The following is a 27,708-nucleotide window of genomic DNA, read 5'->3' as shown; positions in this document are numbered from 1 at the left end:
AAGTCCACAAATGTCATAGAAAGAAACAAGTTCACACTTTCAGTTTTTTCTTGCTACGAGTGGCCATCGCAGGGCTGTTTGGTTGCCTTTTCTTGCTTCGAGTGGCCATTGCGGGGCTGTCCGCTGCAGCTGGGATCACCTTTGCCTTCGACTTGCCCTTGCGCCGCTTTGCTGTTGACGCAATTTCCATTGAGGTGCTCTCAATTTGGTTCGAACCGGTTTTGGACCTAAATTAACAATTCATGTATAAGTAGATGATATGATTGCAAAAGAGAAGCACAATATAATCTTGAAAACTAAGGTGTCATTTACCTCACAGATTTAGATGATGTAGTCTTAGATGATGTTGACTTCACCACATCTACTTCACTTGGGTTGGTAGTTGAACATGGAAGAGGCAACGTTGGTTGGGTACCTTCGATTGCTTGAATATTAGCGTCACCACTCCTTGCTGCAACTTTGGATTTATTTCTTTTTTTCCTACATGACCAAAAGAACATTAGCATTGTTATATGCATGATAATTTTAACAAAATTACACTCTTACCTTCTTTCTTTTGCCACATCAGCATACGCTTCTTTTGCATCTGGATCAGCATTTTTGCAACCTTGCCATCTATGACCATAGTCTTTGCAAATTGGGCACTGATGTTGTCCTTTTCTTCTCTTGCTCTTGCTATGCTCAGCACCACTCTTGTGCCTCTCTACTTTTGGCCTCCCAGGAGCCCTTCGAAGGATTGGAGGGTGCAAAAAGAATTCATGGGTTTTCTTTGGCCATTGAGATGCATCAGTAAGCCCCGGCATTACAGGAGTATATGCTGCTGCGAACTTGGCAACACTATAGTAATCATCAACAAAGTCTTCTATAGTGACCCCTCTAATTCCGGTGATGAAGGAAATGGCATGCTTGCAAGGCTTCCCTGATACTTGGAATTCTCTACATGTGCATGTCCTCATGTCCAGATCCACAACATGTCGCTTGCCATCTTCACCACCCTCACTCACCTCTGCTTTCATGTGGTCAATCCTCTCATACTCTATGTCCAACCCTCTACTCTTTGCATTCAACTCCTTCATGACACTAGGTAGTATACGATGGCCTTCCAATTTTTTGGCAATCCTCCTCCTCTTCTCCATCTTGACTAATATATTCCTTCTAATTTTGTCCACCAACTGAAACAACATCATGCCCTTGTGCTTGTTAATCCAGTTGTTGAAGCACTCGGCCAGATTGTTTGTCACATAATCCACCTTTGAGGAAGTGGAAAATTTGCTCCTGGACCAAAGCCTACTATGGTATCTTGTCAAGTACTCTATTGCTTTAGGTTTTTTCTCATGTATGGCTGCCATGTGGGCTTCGAAAGCTTCTGGAGTCCATGAATAAGCTGCTGGCCACATATGGTCATCAAATACTTTACCATGAATTTTTTTCTTAAAGTTGACAACCAAGTGGCGCATGCATTCCCTATGTTCAGCATACTTATACACCTCTTCAATTGCACTATCAATCCCTTTTCCTGCATCCGAACAGATTGCAAGTCCAGGTGGACAACCAATAGCTTGATGAAGCTTCTCCATGAACCAATCCCAACTTTCTGTTGTTTCCGAGTCAATAATTGCATAAGCAACAGGGTACAACCAATTGTGCCCATCAACAGCACAAGCAATTGCTAGCTGACCTCTATACTTCCCAGTCAAATGAGTACTATCAATTGCCAAGTATGGTCGGCAACCGGCCAAAAACCCATCACACAAAGGCTTGAATGTAACAAACATCCTCACAAACCTTTTTTTTCCTTTGTACTCCATGTGATCAATGGCCACTATGCTTCCAGGAGATCTCTTTTCAACTTCAGCTTTCCAAGCATATAACTTGTCAAATGAATCATCCCAATTTCCAAACAACCTCATCGATGCTAGCTCTCTTCCACGGTAAACTTTGTCATAACGGATCCAAATCTTGTACTTGTCATGCAACCTCCTTCGTAGCTCCATTGATGTCACACTAGGATCTTCTTTTACCCAATCAATTACCTTGGAACATATCCAAGACTTCGAAGCAGCCTTTGGGTTATCACTTTTTCTTGTGCTGTGACAATTATGTTCTTCATCATGGATTTTCACCTGCAAATACAAATCATATAACAATCAGTACTAAATACTAATTCACTTTGAAGTTAGACATCAATTCAAGTAACATAACATATATTCAAGTATCATATACATACCTCCATAGTGACACCGTCATCAATTGTACCGACATGTATTCTCCATTTGCATCCTTTTTGTCCACATTTAGCTCTGAATCGAGTAGGTTCAGATTTTTCAATTTTGTACTCAAATTCACGCTTAATAGAGTATTGAGCAATTGCCAATCTAAACACTTCAATATTCGGGTATATAGTGCCCACAGCCATGGGTGGGTCTTCCATGTTATGCGCTACATCCGGAGGAGCATCATCCGGTATAGCATCTTCTACAATCCACTCCTCATCATCACTGCTGTCCTCAACACCGTCCACATCAACTACAACATTATCAAGCTCATCCTCACTACTATCGGAATCCGAGCAAGCACTACCAATTGAGTACTGGTCTTCCTCATCAACACCTACATGTTCATATTCCTCGTGTGGATTCGCTAGATATGTATCCGTAGGTTCTTCAGTTTCTTCACTGACATTACTTGGCTGACTAGGCAGTGCTAGAGAAGGTGTTGCATGTGAAGGAGTAGATGGCATATCAGCATTTAACTCATCCCTTTTTTCATGTTCATTTAAAACTTTAAGTGCTACTTTGCCATGTCTAACTTGCTTAAAACACTCAAACATTGTCATCAACTCTTCATCATTTGCAACAGGTTTGTATTTCTCACTAATACTATCAAACCATTCTACAATGATAGTTTCATCATCAGACCACACAACCCAAGAGTACTGTGCAGAAATAGCATCTAGAAACCCCTTCATAGTAGTGATAGCATGCAAATCAATGCTCCAACTGAAGGAAAAACCTCCGCTGAAGTTACGGCGACTGCTACATATCCTAACTTCTAGCACACATGTTGATGCCTGGTCCATCCTGCGGACGCAACCATGACAATCATCAACCAATTTGTCTAAAGATTAGGCGCAATGTGCAACTAAATATCATGAGAGAACATATCACGAACACATGAGACAATGAACTACCTTACTGCAGCAATTCGTCGCGGGGATTGAGCAGATGCTGAAGAAGCAACATCCTCACCAGCTGGAACAGAAGGTCCATCGGCTGTAGGGGCGCCGGCTGCTGGGGATGAGGCAGCAGTAGACAGTGCAGGGGCGGCGGTGGCTGGAGCAGCATCTGCAGGGCCGGCGGCTGGAGAAGCACCTGTAGGGGCGCCGACGGCTGGATCCGCAGCTGCAGGGCCGGCGGCTCCGAGATCTGGTGCTGCAGGGCCAATGGCGGCAAGATCCCCAGCTGCAGGGTCGGCGGCGGAGGGAGCAACAGCTGGAGGGCCGCTGGCGGCCGGAGCAGCAGATGGAGGGCCGGCTGTGGCCGAAGCAGCAGCTGGAGGACCACCAGCGGGAGCAGCAGCTGGAGGGCAGGGGGCGGAAGGGCCGGTGGATGGAGAGACGACCACGAGAGGAGGACCTCCGGCCAGCGGGAACAGATGCGGGAGGGGCGGCGGCGGCGGTTCCGCCATGGCCACGCCGCGGCCAGGCTAGGAGGCTAGGGTTGGAATCAGGGGAGTTGTGCGGGTCGAGTATTGCGGGAGGAAAGAAAGGGTTTTTTTTACCACATGTTTTTCCTTTTTTTTACAAGAAAATAAGAGGGTGATAGATGAGGGTAGTACTGGTATTTTCAGATAAACTGACAGGGGCTATTCAATCTAACGGTGGATGTATAACGGCAGAGTAACGGTGATGGCAAATTGGCAACGAAACGAGCTTGTAAGCGGTACAAGAGCAAAGTTGGTTTGTTCGATGGCAAATAAGCAATAGCCGAGGTTGTCTATGGTAAATAAGCAATATTCTCTTATTACATCGTCCAAATCTTCTGTGCTGATTGTATGGAGTTCATCTTCTATCCTAATTGTGTTCTTATGAATGTCACGAATGTTGGATGGGCATTTTGATCCCTCCAATTCACTGCAAATGATTCATTTTATCAGTTACGTTGAGGGGAGCATTGCTAATATCACCAACATTGTTGCGCGCCAAAGACGCACATTTGGAACTAGTAATAGCACCATTCTGCTCTTACATGCAATTGAGAGAGCGCATCTTTTCGGTCAAAACAAAGTTGTGAATGTGCGGCCTCATCATACACCGTACTCTGGAAGAGTCATAGTCCCCGGCGCTTCAAGGTGTCGGCTTTGAGTGCGGTGATAAATGCTGAGAACGCCAGCCTGAAGACCATGAGCATTAACCAGCTACTTGATCTGTTCACTTCGACCCCTTCGAAGAAAGCGAAGAATTCATAGGACATATTATTTGAGAAACTCGTGTGAATGATTTCTATCTGATCCTATAAGTAAACACTCCAAGGGGAGGTCTAACTACATTAAATTGGAAATTGGACGCATGATCTAGACTCACAGATTTTGTTGGCAACCTTGGAGATTTCTGTTATGTTTTCATATAGAAGAAAAAGGAGAGGTCACAATATCTGGAATTAGATGACTAACTTAGTGCTTTAGATGATGATCTCAATTTTGTTTTTCACTTTTGGTAGCTGAGGCATCTGTTTTTCTTTTGTTAGCTGGCATAATCCAAGGCCGAAAAGTTTTGAGAAGACTCAGTTTTGTTATAATGAATGCAAGTGCAGGTCCTTTATTCTGTCATTTTTTTTTGAAATTTAGATTGGTTTTTCTGTTATGTTTTTCAATAATTTTCTAAAGTAAGCAACCGCATGTTGCCATATATTAACATAATCCAGGCTGGTTTCGCACAATCATAGATGAGAAAGGCAGACGGTGTCATGTAAGAGGATCATGAGCAAACGTACAATAAAGCAGTCATATGAAATAAAACTCTGGAATGAAAATCATCCAGTCCAAACAGAAGATTAATTATAACATCGTTCTTATGTGTTGGTGATGTCAAACATTTACATAGTTCCAACCATAGTGTTGATGGACTTCCAACTATTACAGCGCTAGCTGATAAACAGTTGATCGTCTTGAGTAATCAGTCATTGATGTGCATCAGACTTGACTTGAGCTAGCGCCGCCTCCACCAATCCCGGAGCTAGCTCCTGGACCCAAGTCTAGTTTCCGAATACTGCGTCCCACCATTGCTCCAACAAATTCTTTTTTCGAGGGGTTAACGCTGTAATCAGCGAACTTACAGCAAAAGGAGCCATACTAATAAGAGAGCATGATCCAACCGTGATCAAGATATGATTGGTTATTTCCGTTCTCAGACAAGACCGCCTACATAAAAGGTCAGGTCAGATGATATCAGAACCAGAAAGAAAAAGAAGCACATGTAGATATATAAGCTGTAAATGCTTGAGATGAGATCAAATATAAGCTAACCAGTAGGGGTCATTGGGTCTAGGCTCGACTTGCATGGAGAGTCGCTCGAGCAGCAGCCTGTTGTCTCTGCCTGTCTTTCCACGAACCTTGTACTTGGCTGTGATGTCAGAGATGGTGTTGTAGAGCTCCTCTTTCATCTCTGCGGCCCGCGCCAAGTCTTTTAGCTCTTCCGCCGTGGTGGCCTGTTGATTCGGACAGGTACAAAATCGAGTAATTCGTCCAATCTATCTACTCCCTGTGTCCGCCGGAATTACTTGTCGCTCGAACCAACGAACCAACGAACGGATGTAATCGGGTAATAATTAAATTACTCTACTCACCCTTGTTTTGCCGAACCACCTTGTCGAGACCCACCGCTGCTGCGTCGAGGCCACCGCCGGCTGCTGCGTTCGCCGGAGCGCGCGAGCGCAGAGCCTCATCGCCGCCGGCATGTCGCTTCCTAGTTCCGCGGATCCTCACCCTACCTTTGCAGGGCTGGTTTTATATTACGGAATAATAGGCGACCGTGTTCCGACTTCCGAGTCCGCCACAGCCACGCCTTGGTTGCCGTATCCCACAACGAAACAGAGTGCGGACCAGACAAGAAGTATTCTGGCGAGCGCACTCTGGGTGTCTACTCCCAATCGTATCAGATTAGGGTTCCGCGGCCTCCGACTCCAACACCGGAAGCGTTGTATTGCAGGACGCGTCTAGCCAGCGCACGGCCGCATGGGATGCTTAGCGAGCGACCCGCCACTTTAGATAATTTCTTGTCTTCCCTTTAAATTAACCTAAAGTCTGACTCGTGCAACTGCGCTCGTTCGCTGGCGCGAGCGCACGCACTCCAGCCGTCCGATGCGATGTGGCGATCTCCTCCCGCGCGATGTGTCCCGACCAGGTGCCCGTTACGGGATTGCGCGAGACGTGCGGCGCGTGGTGGATGAGGGAGTCCTGGACTAAGGGGTCCTCGGGCGTCCGACCTATTATCCATGGCCGGACTGATGGGCTGTGAAGACATGAAGGCCGAAGACTGTACCTGTGTCCGAATTGGACTCTACTTGGCGTGGAAGGCAAGCTTGGCGACAGATTATGAAGATCCCTTCTTATGCAACCGACTCTATATAAACCCTAGATCCCCCAGTGTCTATATAAACCGAAGGGGTTAGTCCGGAAAGGATACTGATTACCATATTCACATAGGCTAGACTTATAAGGTTTAGCCATTACGATCTCGTGGTAGATCAACTCTTGTAACACTCATATTCATCAAGATCAATCAAGCAGGAAGTAGGGTATTACCTCCATAGAGAGGGCCCGAACCTGGGTAAACATCGTGTCCCCCGTCTCCTGTTACCATCGATCCTAGACGCACAGTTCGGGACCCCTACCCGAGATCCGCCGGTTTTGACACCGACATTGGTGCTTTCATTGAGAGTTCCACTGTGCCGTCGCCAAGAGGGTTGATGGCTCGCCTTGTTGTCAAGGATAATATCATCTCTGGAGTAGCCCTGGCCCCAGGCCAAACCCTCCGGCTGGGCGGCTTCGTCATGACCGCCAGTTCGGCCCTTAAGCCGACGATGACCTCTCAAGTCATCGAAAATCGCCTTCGCGTTGACCCTGAATACTCCGCCCGCATGGATCCGACGGAGTTATCGTCGTTGAACGAACTCCTGGATCGCATGGCCGCCCTGGGGGTCGCTACAGACTACGATTGGGTTGGGCTTAAACCCGACCAGAGAGAAATTAAAACTCCGCCGATCACCCATCAGATAGCGGTAGTCGAGGAGCGGGACAACTCTTCTGTTGTATTGAAGACAAACTATGTTCCGATCTCCGATCTGGAAGGGCCGGGTATTCTCCGGCAGAAAGGCATGTCTCGCCCTCCGAACATAGAGTCGAATGACGAGCCTAAAAAATCAGTCGATATCCTGGAGCCCGAACTGTCAGGCCCAGTAGATCTCCAAACTCCGGATCCAAAATCGGGTCAGGGTTCGGATTTAATTCCACCCACCCACCCGGACATAGACGCTCTCATGAGCATCAAACAACAGTCTCAGGAAACGGTCCACCACTTCTGGGCCAGATTCCTCCTTGTCAAAAATAAGGTAAAAGACTGCCGCGACGAAGATGCGATAGCACCATTCTGCAACAACTGCGCGGACGAAGGCATCCTCAACGCTATCAATCGCCGCCGCATACTAAAGTTCGCTGACTTAGCAACTATCGTACAAAAGTACAGCGCGATGGAAAGCGCCTGGAAAACTCAGGCAGCTTGCTGGGGACCGTCGGTCCCAACTCAACTCCCCCTACAGGCAAAGAGGACGCACCCCCGCGGTACGCCCAGCCCAATAGTCAAAAAACATAAACCCATCACGCTGCACGACACCGTTCTGGAGGGATGGCTCAATGGCCCATGCAAAATACACACGACGCCAGATACCGCGGCAACCCACAACCTCAGAGCATGTTGGATACTTCGGCAGGTAGCCAAGAGCGGCGAGGACATCCTTATCAGGGACACCCCAGAACAGCACCCCCCAGAAAACGACGACACAAGAGTATTGACGGTCTTCGAGACATTCGCTCCAAACAATAAGCGTAAAAAGGCACTGCGTGATCTCGTCGAAGTCTGTCAGGTCGCCGCAATTGACCCCTGGAACGACACGACCATAACCTTTAACGCCAGTGACGAACCTAAATACAGAACAGCCCGAGCGCCAGCCGCATTAGTCCTCAGTCCCATCGTGGACGGTTTTCGACTTACAAAAGTCCTTATGGACGGCGGCAGCGGACTAAACCTCATTTACGAGGACACGCTCCACAAGATGGAAATAGACAGGAGCCGCATCGAGAAAAGCAGCACAACCTTTCGAGGTATCATTCCCAGTCGGGAAGCGCGGTGTGCGGGAAAAATTACACTTGATGTGGTATTCGGCACGCCGGACAATTATCGATCCGAAGAAATAACTTTCCAGGTGGCCCCTTTCAATAGTGGATATCACGCCCTGTTGGGGCGAGAAGCCTTCATGCGCTTTCAAGCTGTACCTCACTATGGGTATATGAAGCTAAAAATGCCCGGGCCTAACGGAATAATCACCCTCGTCAGCGATACGGATATAGCACTCCGCGCCGAGAACAAAACCGCATCCCTGGCCCTCGAGGCATTATCTGAGGCCCTTGCGGCCAAAGAATTAACCGCACTACGCGCCACTGTGGATAGGGACGACGTGATCCTGGACAAACAACCCAAGTCCACTTCCTTCAAGCCAGCAGAAGAAATAGTCAAATTTCAGGTCCATCCAACAGACCCGAAGAAGACAGCATCTATTGGAGCGCAACTCAGCCCTACAGTCGACTCCACACTACGAGACTTCTTACGCGAAAACTGGGATATATTCGCCTGGCACCCCTCAGATATGCCAGGAATCCCGCGCGAGTTGGCCGAACACAGCCTCAACATACAGAAGGAATATAAGCCAGTCAAACAATCACTGCGGCGCTTTTCCGAACCCAAACGACAAGCTATGGGGGAAGAGCTAGCCAAACTCATCGAGGCCGGATTCATCAGAGATATTAAACATCCGGACTGGCTGGCAAACTTGGTAATGGTACCAAAGAAGGATAAATCCTGGCGCCTATGCGTCGATTTCAAAGACCTTAACAAGGCTCGCCCTAAGGATCCCTTCCCCCTTCCTCGCATCGATCAAATCATTGACGCTACTGCGGGACACGACTCGCTGTGCTTCCTTGATGCATATTCCGGATACCATCAAATCAAAATGAAGGAGTCCGATCAAGCCGCAACAGCATTCATTACACCATACGGGCCGTTTTGCTTCATCACCATGCCTTTCGGGCTCAAGAACGCCGGCGCCACCTACCAGCGCATGATCCAAACATGCCTCGAGAAACAGATCGGCAAGACAGTGGAGGCCTACGTGGACGACGTCGTCATCAAAACTAGACACGTCGAAACACTAATAGACGATTTGCGTCTCACATTCGACAACCTCCGTACATATGACATCAAACTTAACCCAGAAAAGTGCGTCTTCGGCGTCCCCGCCGGAAAACTGCTGGGCTTCATCGTTTCCAATAGAGGGATTGAAGCAAATCCAGCCAAAATCCGAGCCCTGTCACAATTGGCTACGCCAACCGAACTTAAACAGGTCCAAAAACTCGCTGGGTGCGTGGCAGCTTTAAGCCGCTTTATCTCCAGGTTGGGGGAAAAGGCGCTGCCCCTATCGCCTTCTACGACGCATCGATAACTTCGAGTGGACAGACGCAGCGACAACCGGACTGGCAGAAATAAAAGCCCTTCTGGCAAGCAACCCAATCCTGGCCGCGCCAAATGTCGGCGAACCAATGCTCCTATATATATCGGAAACACACCAGGTGGTGAGTGCCGTACTCGTCGTCGAGCGAGAACAGGACGGACACAAATTTCCACTCCAAAAGCCGGTATACTACGTATCCACCGTCCACACACCATGCAAATCCCGGTACCCTCACTATCAAAAGATAGCATATGCAGTCTTCATGGCATCTCGAAAGTTGCGACACTACTTTCAGGAGTGTTCAATCACGGTGGCTTCTGAAGTGCCCCTCAATGATATAATAAACAACCGGGACGCCACGGGCCAGATTGCCAAATGGGCCATTGAGCTCCTCCCATTCGACATCACATACAAACCTCGTCGAGCCATCAAATCCCAAGTACTGGCTGACTTCGTCGCCGAATGGACAGAGGTCGAACTCCCTAAAGAGTACAACGCGTATTCCAACTGGGTTATGCATTTTGATGGATCCAAAATGTTGGCGGGGTGATACGTCTCCAACGTATCTATAATTTTTTATTGTTCCATGCTATTATATTATCCATCTTGGATGTTTATGGGCTTTATTATGCACTTTTATATTATTTTTGGGACTAACCTATTGACCCAGAGCCCAGTGCCAGTTCCTGTTTTTCCCTTGTTTCAGTGTTTCGAAGAAAGGAATATCAAACGGAGTCGAAACGGAATGAAACCTTCTGGAGAAATTATTTTTGGAAGGAAAGCAACCCGGGAGACTTGGAGTGCATGTCAGGAAAGCTACGAGGGAGGCACGAGGCAGGGGGGCGCGCCCTCCACCCTCGTGGGCCCCTCGTGGCTCCCCTGACGTACTTCTTTCACCTATATATATCCATATACCCTAAAACGATCGGGGAACATAATAGATTGGGAGTTCCGCCGCCGCAAGCCTCTGTAGCCACCAAAAACCAATCGGGACCTTGTTCCGGCACCCTGCCGGAGGGGGGAACCCTCACCGGTGGCCATCTTCATCCCGGCGCTCTCCATGACGAGGAGGGAGTAGTTCACCCTCGGGGCTGAGGGTATGTACCAGTAGCTATGTGTTTGATCTCTCTCTCTCTCTCTCTCTCTCTCTCTCTCGTGTTCTTGATTTGGCACGATCTTGATGTATCGCGAGCTTTGCTATTATAGTTGGATCTTATGTTGCTTCTCCCCCTCTACTCTCTTGTAATGGATTGAGTTTTCCCTTTGAAGTAATCTTATCAGATTGAGTCTTTAATGATTTGAGAACACTTGATGTATGTCTTGCCGTGCGTATCTGTGGTGACAGTGGGATATCACGTGATTCACTTGATGTATGTTTTGGTGATCAACTTGCGGGTTCCGCCCATGAACCTATGCATAGGGGTTGGCACATGTTTTTGTCTTGATTCTCCGGTAGAAACTTTGGGGCACTCTTTGAGGTTCTATGTGTTGGTTGAATAGATGAATCTGAGATTGTGTGATGCATATCGTATAATCATACCCACGGATACTTGAGGTGACATTGGAGTATCTAGGTGACATTAGGGTTTTGGTTGATTTGTGTCTTAAGGTGTTATTCTAGTACGAACTCTAGGGCTGTTTGTGACACTTATAGGAGTAGCCCAACGGATTGATTGGAAAGAATAACTTTGAGGTGGTTTCGTACCCTACCATAATCTCTTCGTTTGTTCTCCGCTATTAGTGACTTTAGAGTGACTCTTGTTGCATGTTGAGGGATAGTTATATGATCCAATTATGTTATTATTGTTGAGAGAACTTGCACTAGTGAAAGTATGAACCCTAGGTGAGTGCTTGAAGGTATATCTTTAGATCTTGCAATCGAATCTTTTTGTTTCTTGTTTTAGCACTAGTTTAGTTTATAAAAGAAAACTACAAAAAAAATGGAATTGAGTTTGTCTCATACGCTTCACCTTTTTAATATCTTTCATGAGTATGATGGAAAAGAAAATTGTGCCAAAGTGTTAGAGGAAGAATGCATTAAAATGTTTGGCACTAAATATTTGAATGATGAGCATGATTGCAATGTTGTTAGTATGAATTCCTTGAATATCCATGATGCTAATGATATGCAAAGCCACAAGCTTGGGGATGCTATGTTTGATGAAGATGATATGTTTTGTCCCCCAAGTTTTGATGAGCGAATTTATTATGATGAAAGCATGCCTCCTATCTATGATGATTATTGTGATGACACTTATGCTATAAAGAATAATGATAACCATGAAACTTGTCATCTTGATCTTAATTTTCAATCACATGATAGTTATTTTGTTGAGTTTGCTCCCACTACTATTCATGAGAACAAATTTGCTAATGTGGAGAGTAGTAAAATTTCTATGCAAGTAGATCATGAAAAGAATGATTTAGGTGCTGGTTATATTGTTGAATTCATTCATGATGCTACTGAAAATTATTATGAGGGAGGAACATATGCTTCTACAAATTGCAACAATATCAAGTTTCCTCTCTATGTGCTTAAAGTTTTGAAGTTATGCTTGTTTTACCTTCCTATGCAAGTCGATTCTTGTTCCCATAAGTTGTTTGCTCACAAAATCCCTATGCATAGGAAGTGGGTTAGAATTAAATGTGCTAGTCATATTCTTCATGATGCTCTCTTTATGTTTCAATTCTTATCTTTTATGTGAGCATCATTGAAATCATCATGCCTAGCTAGGGGCGTTAAACGATAGCGCTTGTTGGGAGGCAACCCAATTTTATTTTAGTTTATTACTTTTTGGTTCTGTTTAGAAATAAATAATCCATCTAGCTTCTGTTTAGATGTGGTTTTGTGTTTTAATTAGTGTTTGTGCCAAGTAGAACCTTTGGGAAGACTTGGGTGAAGTCTTTATGACCATGCTGTAAAAAACAGAAACTTTAGCGCTCACGAGATTAGTTAAAACTTTTTACTGGAGAGTGCTATTTAGTTGATTCTTTTTGCAGATGATTACTAGACAAATTTCTCAGGCCCACCAATTAATTTTAGAATTTTTGGAGTTCCAGAAGTTTGCGTTAGTTACAGATTACTACAGACTGTTCTGTTTTTGACAGATTCTGTTTTTCGTGTGTTGTTTGCTTATTTTGATGACTCTATGGCTAGTAAAATAGTTTATAAACCATAGAGAAGTTGTAATACAGTAGGTTTAACACCAATATAAATAAGGAATTAGTTCATTACAGTACCATGAAGTGGTGTTTTGTTTTCTTTCGCTAACGGAGCTCACGAGATTTTCTGTTAAGTTTTGTGTTGTGAAGTTTTCAAGTTTTGGGTAAAGATTCGATGGACTATGGAATAAGGAGTGGCAAGATCCTAAGCTTGGGGATGCCCAAGGCACTCCAAGGTAATATTAAAGGATAACCAAGAGCCTAAGCTTGGGGATGCCCCGGAAGGCATCTCCTCTTTCGTCCTCATCCATCGGTAACTTTACTTGGAGCTATATTTTTATTCACCACATGATATGTGTTTTGCTTGGAGCGTCATTTTATTTTCTTTTGCTTTGCTTGCTGTTTGAATAAAATACCAAGATCTGAAATTATTAAATGGGAGAGTCTTCACATAGTTGCATAATTATCCGACTACTCATTGATCTTCACTTATATCTTTCAGAGTAGTTTGTTGTTTGCTCTAGTGCTTCACTTATATCTTTTAGAGCATGGTGGTGGTTTTATTTTGAAGAAATAGATGAACTGTCATGCTTCACTTATATTATTTTGAGAGTCTGAAATAGCATGGTAATTTGCTTAATCCTAATGTGCTAGGTATTCAAGACTAGTAAAAACTTTCTTATGAGTGTGTTGAATACTAAGAGAAGTTTGATGCTTGATGATTGTTTTGAGATATGGAGGTAGTGATATTAAAGTTGTGCTAGTTGAGTAGTTGTGAATTTGAGAAATACTTGTGTTGAAGTTTGCAAGTCCCGTATGGTAAATGTTATGTAACAAATTTGAAACATGAGGTGTTCTTTGATTGTCCTCCTTATGAGTGGCGGACGGGGACGAGCGATGGTCTTTTCCTACCAATCTATCCCCCTAGGAGCGCGTAGTGCTTGGTTTTTGATGACTTGTAGATTTTTGCAATAAGTATGTGAGTTCTTTATGACTAATGTTGAGTCCATGGATTATACGCACTCTCACCTTTCCACCATTGCTAGCCTCTTCGGTACCGTGCATTGCCCTTTCTCACATTGAGAGTTGGTGCAAACTTCGCCGGTGCATCCAAACCCCGTGATATGATACGCTCTTTCACACATAAACGTCCTTATATCTTCCTCAAAACAGCCACCATACCTACCTATTATGGCATTTCCATAGCCATTCTGAGATATATTGCCATGCAACTTTCCACCATCCGGTATATCATGACACGTTCATCATTGTCATATTGCTTCGCATGATCATGTAGTTGACATAGTATTTGTGGCAAAGCCACCGTTCATAATTCTTTCATACATGTCACTCTTGGTTCATTGCATATCCCGGTACACTGCCAGAGGCATTCATATAGATTCATACTTTGTTCTAGTATCGAGTTGTAATCATTGAGTTGTAAATAAATAGAAGTGTGATGATCATCATTTTCTAGAGCATTGTCCGAAGTGAGGAATAAAAAAAGAGAAAGGCCATAAAAAAAGAGAAGGCCCAAAAAAAAGAGAGAAAAAGAGAGAAGGGACAATGTTACTATCCTTTACCACACTTGTGCTTCAAAGTAGCACCATAATCTTCATGATAGAGAGTCTCTTGTTTTGTCACTTTCATATATTAGTGGGAATTTTTCATTATAGAACTTGGCTTGTATATTCCAACAATGGGCCTCCTCAAGTGCCCTAGGTCTTCGTGAGCAAGCAAGTTGGATGCACACCCACTTAGTTTCTTTTGTTGAGATTTCATATATTTATAGCTCTAGTGCATCCGTTGCATGGCAATCCCTACTCCTTGCATTAACATCAATCGATGGGCATCTCCATAGCTCATTGATTAGCCTCGTTGATGTGAGACTTTCTCCTTTTTTGTCTTCTCCACATAACCCCCATCATCATATTCTATTCCACCCATAGTGCTATGTCCATGGCTCGCGCTCATGTTTTGCGTGAGGGTTTATAAGTTTGAGATTACTAAAGTATGAAACAATTGCTTGGCTTGTCATCGGGGTTGTGCATGATGAGAGCATTTTTGTGTGACGAAGATGGAGCATGACTAAACTATATGATTTTGTAGGGATGAACTTTCTTTGGCCATGTTATTTTGAGAGGACATAATTGCTTAGTTAGTATGCTTGAAGTATTATTACTTTTATGTCAATATGAACTTTTATCTTGAATCTTTTGGATCTGAATATTCATACCACAATTAAGAAGAATTACATTGAAATTATGCCAAGTAGAATTCCACATCAAAAAATCTGTTTTTATCATTTACCTACTCGAGGACGAGTAGGAATTAAGCTTGGGGATGCTCATACGTCTCCAACGTATCTATAATTTTTGATTGTTCCATGCTATTATATTATCCATCTTGGATGTTTATGGGCTTTATTATGCACTTTTATATTATTTTTGGGACTAACCTATTGACCCAGAGCCCAGTGCCAGTTCTTGTTTTTTCCCTTGTTTCAGTGTTTCGTAGAAAAGGAATATCAAACGGAGTCGAAACGGAATGAAACCTTATGGAGAAGTTATTTTTGGAAGGAAAGCAACCCGGGAGACTTGGAGTTCACGTCAGGAAAGCAACGAGGGAGGCACAAGGAAGGGGGGGGCACCCTCCACCCTCGTGGGCCCCTCGTGGCTCCACTGACGTACTTCTTTCACCTATATATATCCATATACCCTAAAACGATCGGGGACAGAATAGATCAGGAGTTCCACCGCCGCAAGCCTCTGTAGCCACCAAAAACCAATCGGGACCTTGTTCCGGCACCCTGCCGGAGGGGGGAACCCTCACCGGTGGCCATCTTCATCATCCGGCGCTCTCCATGACGAGGAGGGAGTAGTTCACCCTCGGGGCTGAGGGTATGTACCAGTAGCTATGTGTTTGATCTCTCTCTCTCTCTCTCTCTCTCTCTCTCTCTCTCTCTCTCGTGTTCTTGATTTGGCACGATCTTGATGTATCGCGAGCTTTGCTATTATAGTTGGATCTTATGTTGCTTCTCCCCCTCTACTCTCTTGTAATGGATTGAGTTTTCCCTTTGATGTAATCTTATCAGATTGAGTCTTTAATGATTTGAGAACACTTGATGTATGTCTTGCCGTGCGTATCTGTGGTGACAATGGGATATCACGTGATTCACTTGATGTATGTTTTGGTGATCAACTTGCGGGTTCTGCCCATGAACCTATGCATAGGGGTTGGCACACGTTTTCGTCTTGATTCTCCGGTAGAAATTTTGGGGCACTCTTTGAGGTTCTATGTGTTGGTTGAATAGATGAATCTGAGATTGTGTGATGCATATCGTATAATCATACCCACGGATACTTGAGGTGACATTGGAGTATCTAGGTGACATTAGGGTTTTGGTTGATTTGTGTCTTAAGGTGTTATTCTAGTACGAACTCTAGGGCTGTTTGTGACACTTATAGGAATAGCCCAACGGATTGATTGGAAAGATTAACTTTGAGGTGGTTTCGTACCCTACCATAATCTCTTCGTTTGTTCTTCGCTATTAGTGACTTTAGAGTGACTCTGGTTGCATGTTGAGGGATAGTTATATGATCCAATTATGTTATTATTGTTGAGAGAACTTGCACTAGTGAAAGTATGAACCCTAGGCCTTGTTTCCTAGCATTGCAATACCGTTTATGCTCACTTTTATCATTAGTTACCTTGCTGTTTTTATATTTTCAGATTACAAAAACCTATATCTACCATCCATATTGCACTTGTATCACCATCTCTTCGCCGAACTAGTGCACCTATACAATTTACAATTGTATTGGGTGTGTTGGGGACACAAGAGACTCTTTGTTATTTGGTTGCAGGATTGCTTGAGAGAGACCATCTTCATCCTACGCCTCCCACGGATTGATAAACCTTAGGTCATCCACTTGAGGGAAATTTGCTACTGTCCTACAAACCTCTGCACTTGGAGGCCCAACAACGTCTACAAGAAGAAGGTTGTGTAGTATACATCACGGGGCTAGGGGCCGGTGTCGTATTAATGTCCCCCACGGGAGATATCGTCTAGTACGTACTCCAAATATTATGCACAGACTCCAACAACGCAGCCGAATACAAGGCCTTGCTACATGGCCTTCGGATGGCCGTATCAATGGGCATACAACGCCTGGAGGTGCGCGGGGACTCAAACCTCGCAATATCCCAAATTAGTGGATACTTTGATGCCAAAGATCCGAAGATGGCAGCTTATCGCAATGCCGTCTTAAAGATGTCGGCTCGGTTCGAGGGGCTCGAATTTCATCACATTGCCCGTGAAAGTAACCAGGCGGCAGACGTCCTTGCTCGCATCGGTGCTAAGAGCGACCCCGTCCCACCTAACATCTTCCTCGCAAGGCTCTGTAAGCCATCCGTGGTGTGGCAAGGGGGAGACAGCAACGACAGTCCCGTTCCGAACACAAACATGGATAGCGAACACGCCGATGTCATCGAAGGCTCAGCCACCGAAATAGCACCATCAGCACACCTCCTCATGGCAGTCATTGCCCCGTGGACCAAACCATTCTTGGCCTACCTTGATAGGAAGGAGCTCCCAGAAGATCAGAACAAGGCTCGCCGCATTGTCCGGCGTTTGAAGGCCTATAAAGTTCATGAAGGAGAGCTCTACAAGAAAAGCACTACCGGAGTCCTTCAAAGGTGTATCTTCGAGGAGGAGAGGCGGCAACTCTTGGCAGAAATCCACGCCGGTCTCGATGGGCACCACGCCACAGCCAGGGCACTTGTCAGCAAGGCCTTCCGGATAGGATTTTATTGGCCTACGGCCCGAGCAGACGCGCAGGACCTCGTCCAGCGCTGCATGGGATGCCAACTCTTCGCCAACCAAAGCCATATGCCCCCAACCGTCCTACGAACAATCCCCATTACATGGCCCTTGCGGTCTGGGGCTTGGACATGGTTGGATCCCTTAAAGGGGGAAGCCATAAGAAAAAATATCTGCTGGTCATGGTGGATAAATTCACCAAGTGGATAGAGGCTAGACCAGTTAAAACGGCCGACTCTGGACTGGTGATTGCATTTATATCCGACGTGGTGCACCATTATGGTGTCCCGCACAGCATCATCACCGACAATGGTTCCAATTTCACAGCCGATGAGGTAAAAACCTGGTGTGCTAATCTGGGCATTAAGCTCGATTACGCCTCTGTCTACCACCCGCAAACAAACGGTCAAGTCGAACGAGCCAATGGTCTTATTATGAGCGTCATCAAACCCAGGCTAGTGCGGTCTTTGAAAGAATTAGACAAGCACTGGGTTGAGGAGCTCGACTCCGTACTCTGGGGGCTGCGGACCATGCCCAACCGTACTACCGGATACACACCTTTCTTCATGGTGTATGGTGCAGAGGCTGTGTTGCCCTGCGATATTATACATGACTCACCTCGAGTGCGTATGTACGAAGAGAAAGAGGCCGAGTTGGATCGGCAGGACAGCCTAGATGCCTTGGAGGAGGAGCGCGACGTCGCCAAAGCCCGTTCAACATTTTATCAACAGTAGGCTCGAAGATATCAAAGCAGAGAAGTACAGGCCAAGACTTACAACGTTGGCGAACTTGTTCTATGCTTGCCGAAGAAGAAAATGGACAAACTCAAGCCCAAATGGGAGGGTCCCTTCATAATCGACGAAGTTCTTACCGGCGGAGCGTACCGTCTTCGTGATGCATCAGACAATCGCCTAGAGCCGAACCCCTGGAACGCGGCCAGACTCCGAAGGTCTAGCGCCGAATTCTTTGTTCGTCCCCTTCTCCCCTGTAGTTTCCATTACCTTTTCTCACTTTTCCGCCTTTATTTCTTTCGCTTTAAAGCTCTCATACGGCTCGACCAAACACCGCTGACGTACACATCTTTACATATGTACGTCCATTATACCTGGGGGGTTCTTTAGCAGAAGCTTGTTAATATTATTTTCCGAGCGTCAAGCTCATCACACATACGTGTTTTTTCGTATGTCTTTTCTTCACCATTATATGCATCGATATGACTTAAGTTTTGGCCAAGCTGGGTTGCCTGGCTCCTGTGCTTACCCCTACGTTCCTGATTGTTCGGCTAGGTGGTAAAGGGAGCACCTCTGTGATTGTTACTGCCGGGTCATCCGAATGTGTACCTCAGACTGGGTGAAGCCGAAAGCTAGCGTTCTTAAGGGAATATTCGGTCGGTAGATGAAAAATGTTTTTTGCACTCACTCTATTGTGAACCCCCAGAAGCTATACACACTGTGATTTTCACATCACAATTCGGACATGTCTACTAATGCATGCACACCCAGGGAAAGGAACCCTTAACGAGACTATTCTCCCTGGAAGATGTTTCTTACAATCTCAATGTAATATAACATAACTAGCCGGATACAACTTGTCTGTTCAAGCAACTATGACCCCTACGCTTAGTTTTCCACGCATACCCCGGCCTATTCGGCCGTGACGGTATTCGGAAACACTCCGCACCTTCGGGTCCGGAGGTTGAAGCGAAAAGGTCTGCCATGACAAATGATATACAATTCAGCTAGAATTCCACATGGTGAGGAAAGTACATAGTCACTTGGACTCAAACACTTCCTCCTCTACACCATCTAACAGGCAGTCTAACTTACAATCCCGTTGGCAATATTTGGCGGCCACCTCTACTTGGTCATATACTAGACTAACGGGAATTTCTTCTCCATTTGGCCCTAACGGTCCAACCCGGGCCATGTGATTAGGATTCAGCTTGGTATATCGCGTTTTCACCATGGCCCAGGCCTCTCACGCACCCTCTCGGCAGGCCGATATCTTCCATAATCGGATACGCCACCGCGCTCCCTTAAACAGCTCTACAAGCTCCTCCATACTTCCTGGAGGGGAGGCGGATGGCCATAAGGCCTTGGCAACACTCCGCATGGCCAGCCGAGCATGCTTGTGTGCTTGCGACAGTCTTTGCAGCAGATCACTTGATGATCCGGACACCTCCTCTTCAGGACGGCCCGTCAATATACCTGCAAACATAGTTATATCAGTTTCGTTTATCTCCGAACTACTTAAAAAAAGTTCGGAAACATACTACATATGCCGCCCCGCAACTTCTTGTTCTCCTTCACGGAGTCGGCTAGCTGGGCCCGCACATCTTTCAACTCTTCACCCAACGTAGTGTTGGAATCCTGTAGCTTGTTTTTCTCGTCCCTGACGCGGGTCAGCACACGCTCGCGTGCGGCGTGTTGCCTCTTTGCCTCTCTTTCTCCCTCTTGGGCGATCTTCAACTTCTCTTCAAGTTGGTCAGGCGACCCTATTATGCGATCAGTGGCAGTATTAGCACAACCGGTATACAATTATTATTCCTCGATGGAGAGGAACGTTACCAGAGAACAGCTTCTTGAAGTTTTCCAGTTCGACGGTAGCAGCATTTAGCTGCGCCCGACACTGCTCCAGCTCTTGAGCTAGCAGGCCATTCTTCTCTGTAAGGACCTGGTCATACAACGATCCTTAAATCAGTTGTGCCAACTGCTTTCAGTCTCGGGGGCTACGGGCATATGATCATCCTTTTTTGGACAAAGAAAACTTACCCGCACATCCGCCAAATATTGCTTCGTGGCTCTTCTAAGCCCATCTCGAGCAGCTCGGATGTATGCGTTGCCCGAGCTAAAGGCATCGAATGCCTCCTTCGAGAACTTGGGGTCCGTAAGACCGCCCTACAGCACCGATGATTCATGGAGCTCTCTACCTCCGAGTTGGTAACGGACATATTTTCCGAACCCTTGGCCGATGGACAGTCTGGCATTGTTCCCAGAGTGGCCCCCGTCTTGCCGACTGGATCTAAATCCTGGTTGTCTGGAGCACGACCGGCCGGGCCCCCGGACACAGTTCGGCGAACCTTTTTCCTATAATCAAACAAACGCACAGGTCACAGTTGGATGCGACCGCTGACAAAGCATATTCACCCATACCTCCTCGATGAAGGCCTGGTTGCGTCCTCACCGGCCTTCCTCTTCGAAGGCCTGCCCGACACAGGAACCGATCTCTTCGAAATCATCGAATGCCTCCCCTATGGAGCGCGAGACAGTGCGGTGGGTGAGGCAGAATAAAAGCACTCTTTTAGAGAAAGTGTCTCTTGATTACTTACCTGTGAAGCAGCAAGAAGGCCAGGATAGTCGGCGATGATGGCCACTTCTGTGCCGTCATAGCTCGTCTGGTAAAATACTCCCTCGGCGAGCACCACGAATATATCCGGATCCTCCTCAAACCCAGGATCAAGCTCCCGGTTGTGGTTTTCCGGCTGTGGGGCAGGACTATGAAGTCCTTCGGTGACCTTTCGCCAGTGCTGTCATAACAAACGGATTTAAAATTTATCAAAAGGAATCCGGCAAGGGAGGGAATTAAACAGAGGGGTGGAAGCTTACCCAACTGGGAGGATCATACATAGAATACCCATCTCTGCGCTTAATGCGAAGAAATTCCTCTTCCTCCCCTTTAAATAGCCCGGCCAATATCTTAGCCAGAGCGGCGGGAGTACCCGGACCTTTCCGGCCACAGCGAGAGGCGTCATCCTCCCCATTGTAGTGCCACATTGGCAGCCCTCTGTATTGTAACGGCTGAACCCCTCGCACTATGGAGGTCGCCATTACCTCGATTATTGTGAGTCCGGACTGAGCGAGCATTTTTGTCTTGCTCATGAGCTGACGAACTTCCGCACTGTCATCCTCTTCGCGATTCCGGGGACGCCAACTGTGGCGTTTCTTCAGCGGAACACTCGCAAACTCGGGAAGACCCTTTCGAACTGGGTCAGGAAGTGTGACGTCCTCAATATAGAACCATTCGGAAGGCCATTCGTCAGACGCCTTCCTTGGTGTGCCGGACAGATATCCGGTATCGGCAATACGCCACACTTCGGCTCCACCCACTTCAAATATTGACCCCTCGTGATTACGCGGGACAAGGCAGAACAACTTCCTCCACAGCTAAAAATGGGCCTCGATGCCCAGAACTAATTCGCATAAAGCGACGTAACCCGCAATGTGCAGAAGGGAGGCAGGGGTGAAGTTGTGTAGTTGGAGGCCATAATATTCCAGAAGCCCTCGGAGGAACGGATGGATTGGAAATCCGACGCCTCTTAGCAGGAATGGGACGAAACACACTCGCTCTCCCCCAAATGGGTTGGGGAAATCCTCCGCCTGAGTATCGCCATTAAAAGAGGCTAGTCCTGCTCGGACAGGACCAGATCCGCGGGAGGAAGAAATCCCTGCGTTTGCAACTTCGTCAGTTGACTGTGAGACATAGAGCACTTCACCCACCCGCCTTTCTCTGGGTCGGAACGGGAGGTGGAGCTGGGAATGCTAGCCATGTTAGAATGGTCTCTCCTAGCAGTCTCCGGGGATTTTCTCGGTGTGGCGTCGAATGGATCTAAGATCCAATCCCTTTAAATAGGCACCCGGCCTTGCATGGACGGGGTGTTATTTGCAAAAACTGAAGGAAATATGCCCTAGAGGCAATAATAAAGTATTATATATTTCCTTATATCATGATAAATGTTTATTATTCATGCTAGAATTGTATTAACCGGAAACATAATACATGTGTGAATACATAGACAAACAGAGTGTCACTAGTATGCCTCTACTTGACTAGCTCGTTAATCAAAGATGGTTATGTTTCCTAGCCATAGACATGAGTTGTCATTTGATTAATGGGATCACCTCATTAGGAGAATGACGTGATTGACTTGACCCATTCCGTTAGCTTAGCACCCGATCGTTTAGTATGTTGCTATTGCTTTCTTCATGACTTATACATGTTCCTATGACTATGAGATTATGCAACTCCCGTTTACCGGAGGAATACTTTGTGTGCTACCAAACTTCACAACGTAAATGGGTGATTATAAAGGTGCTCTACAGGTGTCTCCAAAGGTACTTGTTGGGTTGGCGTATTTCGAGATTATGATTTGTCACTCCGATTGTCGGAGAGGTATCTCTGGGCCCACTCGGTAATGCACATCACTATAAGCCTTGCAAGCATTGTGACTAATGAGTTAGTTGCGGGATGATGTGTTACGGAACGAGTAAAGAGACTTGCCGGTAACGAGATTGAACTAGGTATCGAGATACCGACGATCAAATCTCGGGCAAGTAACATACCGATGACAAAGGGAACAACGTATGTTGCTATGCGGTCTGACCGATAAAGATCTTCGTAGAATATGTGGGAGCCAATATGGGCATCCAGGTCCCGCTATTGGTTATTGACCGGAGACGTGTCTCGGTCATGTCTACATAGTTCTCGAACCCGTAGGGTCCGCACGCTTAACGTTACGATGACAGTTTTATTGAGTTTTGATGTACCGAAGGAGTTCGGAGTCCCGGATGAGATCGGGGATATGACGAGGAGTCTCGAAATGGTCGAGACGTAAAAATCGATATATTGGACGACTATATTCGGACTTCGGAAAGGTTCCGAGTGATTCGGTATTTTTCGGAGTACCGGAGAGTTACGGGAATTCGTATTGGGCCTTAATGGGCCATACGGGAAAGGAGAGAATGGCCTCAAAAGGTGGCCGCGCCCCTCCTCATGATCTGGTCCGAATTGGACTAGGGAAGGGGGGCGCCCCCTTCCTTCTTTCTCCTCCCCCCTTCCCTTCTCCTACTCCCACAAGGAAAGGAGGAGTCCTACCCCCGGTGGGAGTAGGACTCCCCCCTATGGCGCGCCTCTCCCCTTGGCCGGCTGCCTCCCCCTTGCTCCTTTATATACGGGGGCAGGGGGGCACCCTAGAGACACAACAATTGATCCTTGAGATCTCTTAGCCGTGTGCGGTGCCCCCCTCCACCATATTACTCCTCGATAATACCGTTGCGGAGCTTAGGCGAAGCCCTGCGTCGGTGGAACATCATCATTGTCACCACGCCGTCGTGCTGACGAAACTCTCCCTCAACACTCGACTGGATCGGAGTTCGAGGGACGTCATCGAGCTGAACGTGTGTAGAACTCAGAGGTGCCGTACGTTCGGTACTTGATCGGTCGGATCGTGAAGACGTACGACTACATCAACCGCGTTGTGATAACGCTTCCGCTGTCGGTCTACGAGGGTACGTGGACAACACTCTCCCCTCTCGTTGCTATGCATCACCATGATCTTGCGTGTGCGTAGGAAATTTTTTGAAATTACTACGTTCTCCAACAGTGGCATCCGAGCCTGGTTTTATGCATTGATGCTATGCACGAGTAGAACACAAGTGAGTTGTGGGCGATATAAGTCATACTGCTTAGCAGCATGTCATACTTTGGTTCAGCGGTATTGTGAGATGAAGCGTCCCAGACCGACATTACGCGTACGCTTACGCGAGACAGGTTTCACCGTTGCGAGCACTCGTTGCTTAAAGGTGACCGGCGGGTGTCTGTCTCTCTCACTTTAGTTGAACCGAGTGTGGCTACGCCCGGTCCTTGCGAAGGTTAAAACAGCACCAACTTGACAAACTATCGTTGTGGTTTTGATGCGTAGGTAAGAACGGTTCTTGCTAAGCCCATAGCAGCCACGTAAAACTTGCAACAACAAAGTAGAGGACGTCTAACTTGTTTTTGCAGGGCATGTTGTGATGTGATATGGTCAAGACATGATGTGATATAATTTGTTGTATGAGATGATCATGTTTTGTAACCGAGTTATCGGCAACTGGCAGGAACCATATGGTTGTCGTTTTATTGTATGAAATGCAATCGCCATCTAATAGTTTTACTTTATCACTAAGCGGTAGCGATAGTCGTAAAAGCAATAAGTTGGCGAGACGACAACGATACTACGATGGAGATCAATGTGTCGCGCCGGTGACGATGGTGATCATGACGGTGCTTCAGAGATGGAGATCACAAGCACGGTGTTTCGGAGATGGAGATCACAAGCACAAGATGATGATGGCCATATCATATCACTTATATTGATTGCATGTGATGTTAATCCTTTATGCATCTTATCTTGCTTTGTTTGACGGTAGCATTATAAGATGATCCTTCACTAAATTATCAAAGTATAAGTGTTCTCCCTGAGTATGCACCGTTGCGAAAGTTCTTCGTGCTGAGACACCACATGATGATCGGGTGTGATAGGCTCTACGTTCAAATACAACGGGTGCAAAACAGTTGCACACGCGGAATACTCAGGTTAAACTTGACGAGCCTAGCATATAACAGATATGGCCTCGGAACACGGAGACCGAAAGGTTGACCGTGAATCATATAGTAGATATGATCAACATAGTGATGTTCACCGTTGAAACTACTCCATCTCACGTGATGATCGGACATGGTTTAGTTGATATGGATCACGTGATCACTTAGAGGATTAGAGGGATGTCTATCTAAGTGGGAGTTCTTAAGTAATATGATTAATTGAACTTAAATTTATTATGAACTTAGTCCTGATAGTATTTTGCAAATTATGTTGTAGATCAATAGCTCGCGTTGTTGCTTCCCTGTGTTTATTTTTGATATGTTCCTAGAGAAAAATTATGTTGAAAGATGTTAGTAGCAAAGATGTGGATTGGATCCGTGATCTGAGGATTATCCTCATTGCTGCACAGAAAAATTATGTCCTTGATGCACCGCTAGGTGACAGACCTATTGCAGGAGCAGATGCAGACGTTATGAACGTTTGGCTAGCTCAATATGATGACTACTTGATAGTTTAGTGCACCATGCTTAAACGGCTTAGAATCGGGACTTCAAAGACGTTTTGAACGTCATGGACCATATAAGATGTTCCAGGAGTTGAAGTTAATATTTCAAGCAAATACCCGAGTTGAGAGATATGAAGTCTCCAACAAGTTCTATAGCTAAAAGATGGAGGAGAATCGCTCAACTAGTGAGCATGTGCTCAGATTGTCTGGGTACTACAATCGCTTGAATCAAGTGGGAGTTTATCTTCCAGATAAAATAGTGATTGACAGAATTCTCTAGTCACCATCACCAAGTTAGTAGAACTTCGTGATGAACTATAGTATGCAAGGGATGACGAAAGTAATTCCCGAGCTCTTCGTGATGCTGAAATCAACGAAGGTAGAAATCAAGAAAAACATCAAGTGTTGATGGTTGACGAGACCACTTCAAGTGTTGATGGTTGACGAGACCACTAGTTTCAAGAAAAGGGCAAAGGGAAGAAGGGGAACTTCAAGAAGAACGGCAAGCAAGTTGCTGCTCAAGTGAAGAAGCCTAAATCTGGTCCTAAGCCTGGGACTAAGTGCTTCTACTGCAAAGGGACTGGTCACTGGAAGCAGAACTACCCCAACTATTTGGTGGATAAGAAGGATGGCAAAGTGAACAAAGGTATATTTGATATACAGATTATTGATGTGTACTTTACTAGTGTTTATAGCAACCCCTCGGTAATTGATACTGGTTCAGTTGCTAAGAGTAGTAACTCGAAACGGGAGTTGCAGAATAAACAGAGACTAGTAAAAGTGAACAAAGGTATATTTGATATACAGATTATTGATGTGTACTTTACTAGTGTTTATAGCAACCCCTCGGTAATTGATACTGGTTCAGTTGCTAAAGAGTAGTAACTCGAAAACGGGAGTTGCAGAATAAACAGAGACTAGTAAAAGGCAAGGTGACGATGTGTGTTGGAAGTAGTTCCAAGATTGATATGATCATCATCGCACACTCCCTGTACTTTCGGGATTAGTGTTGAAACTAAATAAGTGTTATTTGGTGCTTGCGTTGAGCCTGAATATGATTTGATCATGTTTATTGCAATACGGTTATTCATTTAAGTTAGAGAACAATTGTTGTTCTGTTTACATGAATAAAACCTTCTATGGTCATACACACCAACGAAAATGGTTTGTTGGATCTCGATCATAGTGATACACATATTCATAATATTGAAGCCAAAAGATGGAAAGTTAATAATGATAGTGCAACTTATTTGTGGCACTGCCGTTTAGGTCATATTGGTGTAAAGCGCATGAAGAAACTCCATACTTATGGGATTTTGGAATCACTTGATTATGAATCACTTGATGCTTGCGAACCGTGCCTCATGGGCAAGATGACTAAAAACGCCGTTCTCCGGAACTATGGAGAGAGCAACAGATTTGTTGGAAATCATACATACAGATGTATGTGGTCCGATGAATATTGAGGCTCGTAGCAGGTATCATTATTTTTTGACCTTCACAGATGATTTGAGCAGATATGGGTATATCTACTTAATGAAACAAGAGTCTGAAACATTTGAAAAGTTCATATAATTTCAGAGTGAAGCAGAAAATCATCGTAACAAGAAAATAAAGTTTCTACGATCTGATCGTGGAGAAGAGTATTTAAGTTACGAGTTTGGCCTTCAGTTAAAACAATATGAAATAGTTTCACTACTCACGCCACCTGGAACACCACAGCATAATGGTGTGTCCGAACGTCATAACCGTACTTTATTGGATATAGTGCAATCTATGATGTTTCTTACCGATTTACCACTATAGTTTTGGGGTTATGCATTAGAGACAGCTACATTCACGTTAAATAGGGCACCATCAAAATCCGTTGAGACGACGCCTTATGAACTGAGGTTTAGCAAGAAACCAAAGTTGTCGTTTTTTAAAATTTGGGGTTGCGATACTTATGTGAAAAAGTTTCATCCTGATAAGCTCGAACCCAAATCGGAGAAATGTGTCTTCATAGGATACCCAAAGGAGACTGTTGAGTATACCTTCTATCACAGATCCGAAGGCAAAACTTTTGTTGCTAAATTCG

The 27,708-nt window shown here is 45.7% G+C and overlaps 1 protein-coding gene across 1 annotated transcript; it reads right to left on the bottom strand.

Annotated features, from left to right (window-relative positions):
- Positions 1-5,006: 5,006 nt before the first annotated feature.
- Positions 5,007-6,099, bottom strand: LOC123125489 (uncharacterized). Its single transcript, XM_044545970.1, has 3 exons — positions 5,844-6,099; positions 5,524-5,705; positions 5,007-5,418 (listed from the first exon to the last, which is right to left on the bottom strand). The coding sequence occupies exons 1-3, from the start codon at positions 5,952-5,954 to the stop codon at positions 5,253-5,255; spliced, it is 459 nt and encodes a 152-aa protein (XP_044401905.1). The 5' UTR covers positions 5,955-6,099; the 3' UTR covers positions 5,007-5,252.
- Positions 6,100-27,708: the final 21,609 nt, after the last annotated feature.

The sequence above is a fragment of the Triticum aestivum genome, chromosome 5D, assembly GCF_018294505.1.
Source record: "Triticum aestivum cultivar Chinese Spring chromosome 5D, IWGSC CS RefSeq v2.1, whole genome shotgun sequence".
Classification (NCBI taxonomy): domain Eukaryota; kingdom Viridiplantae; phylum Streptophyta; class Magnoliopsida; order Poales; family Poaceae; genus Triticum; species Triticum aestivum.
This window is presented reverse-complemented; position numbering and strand designations above follow the sequence as displayed.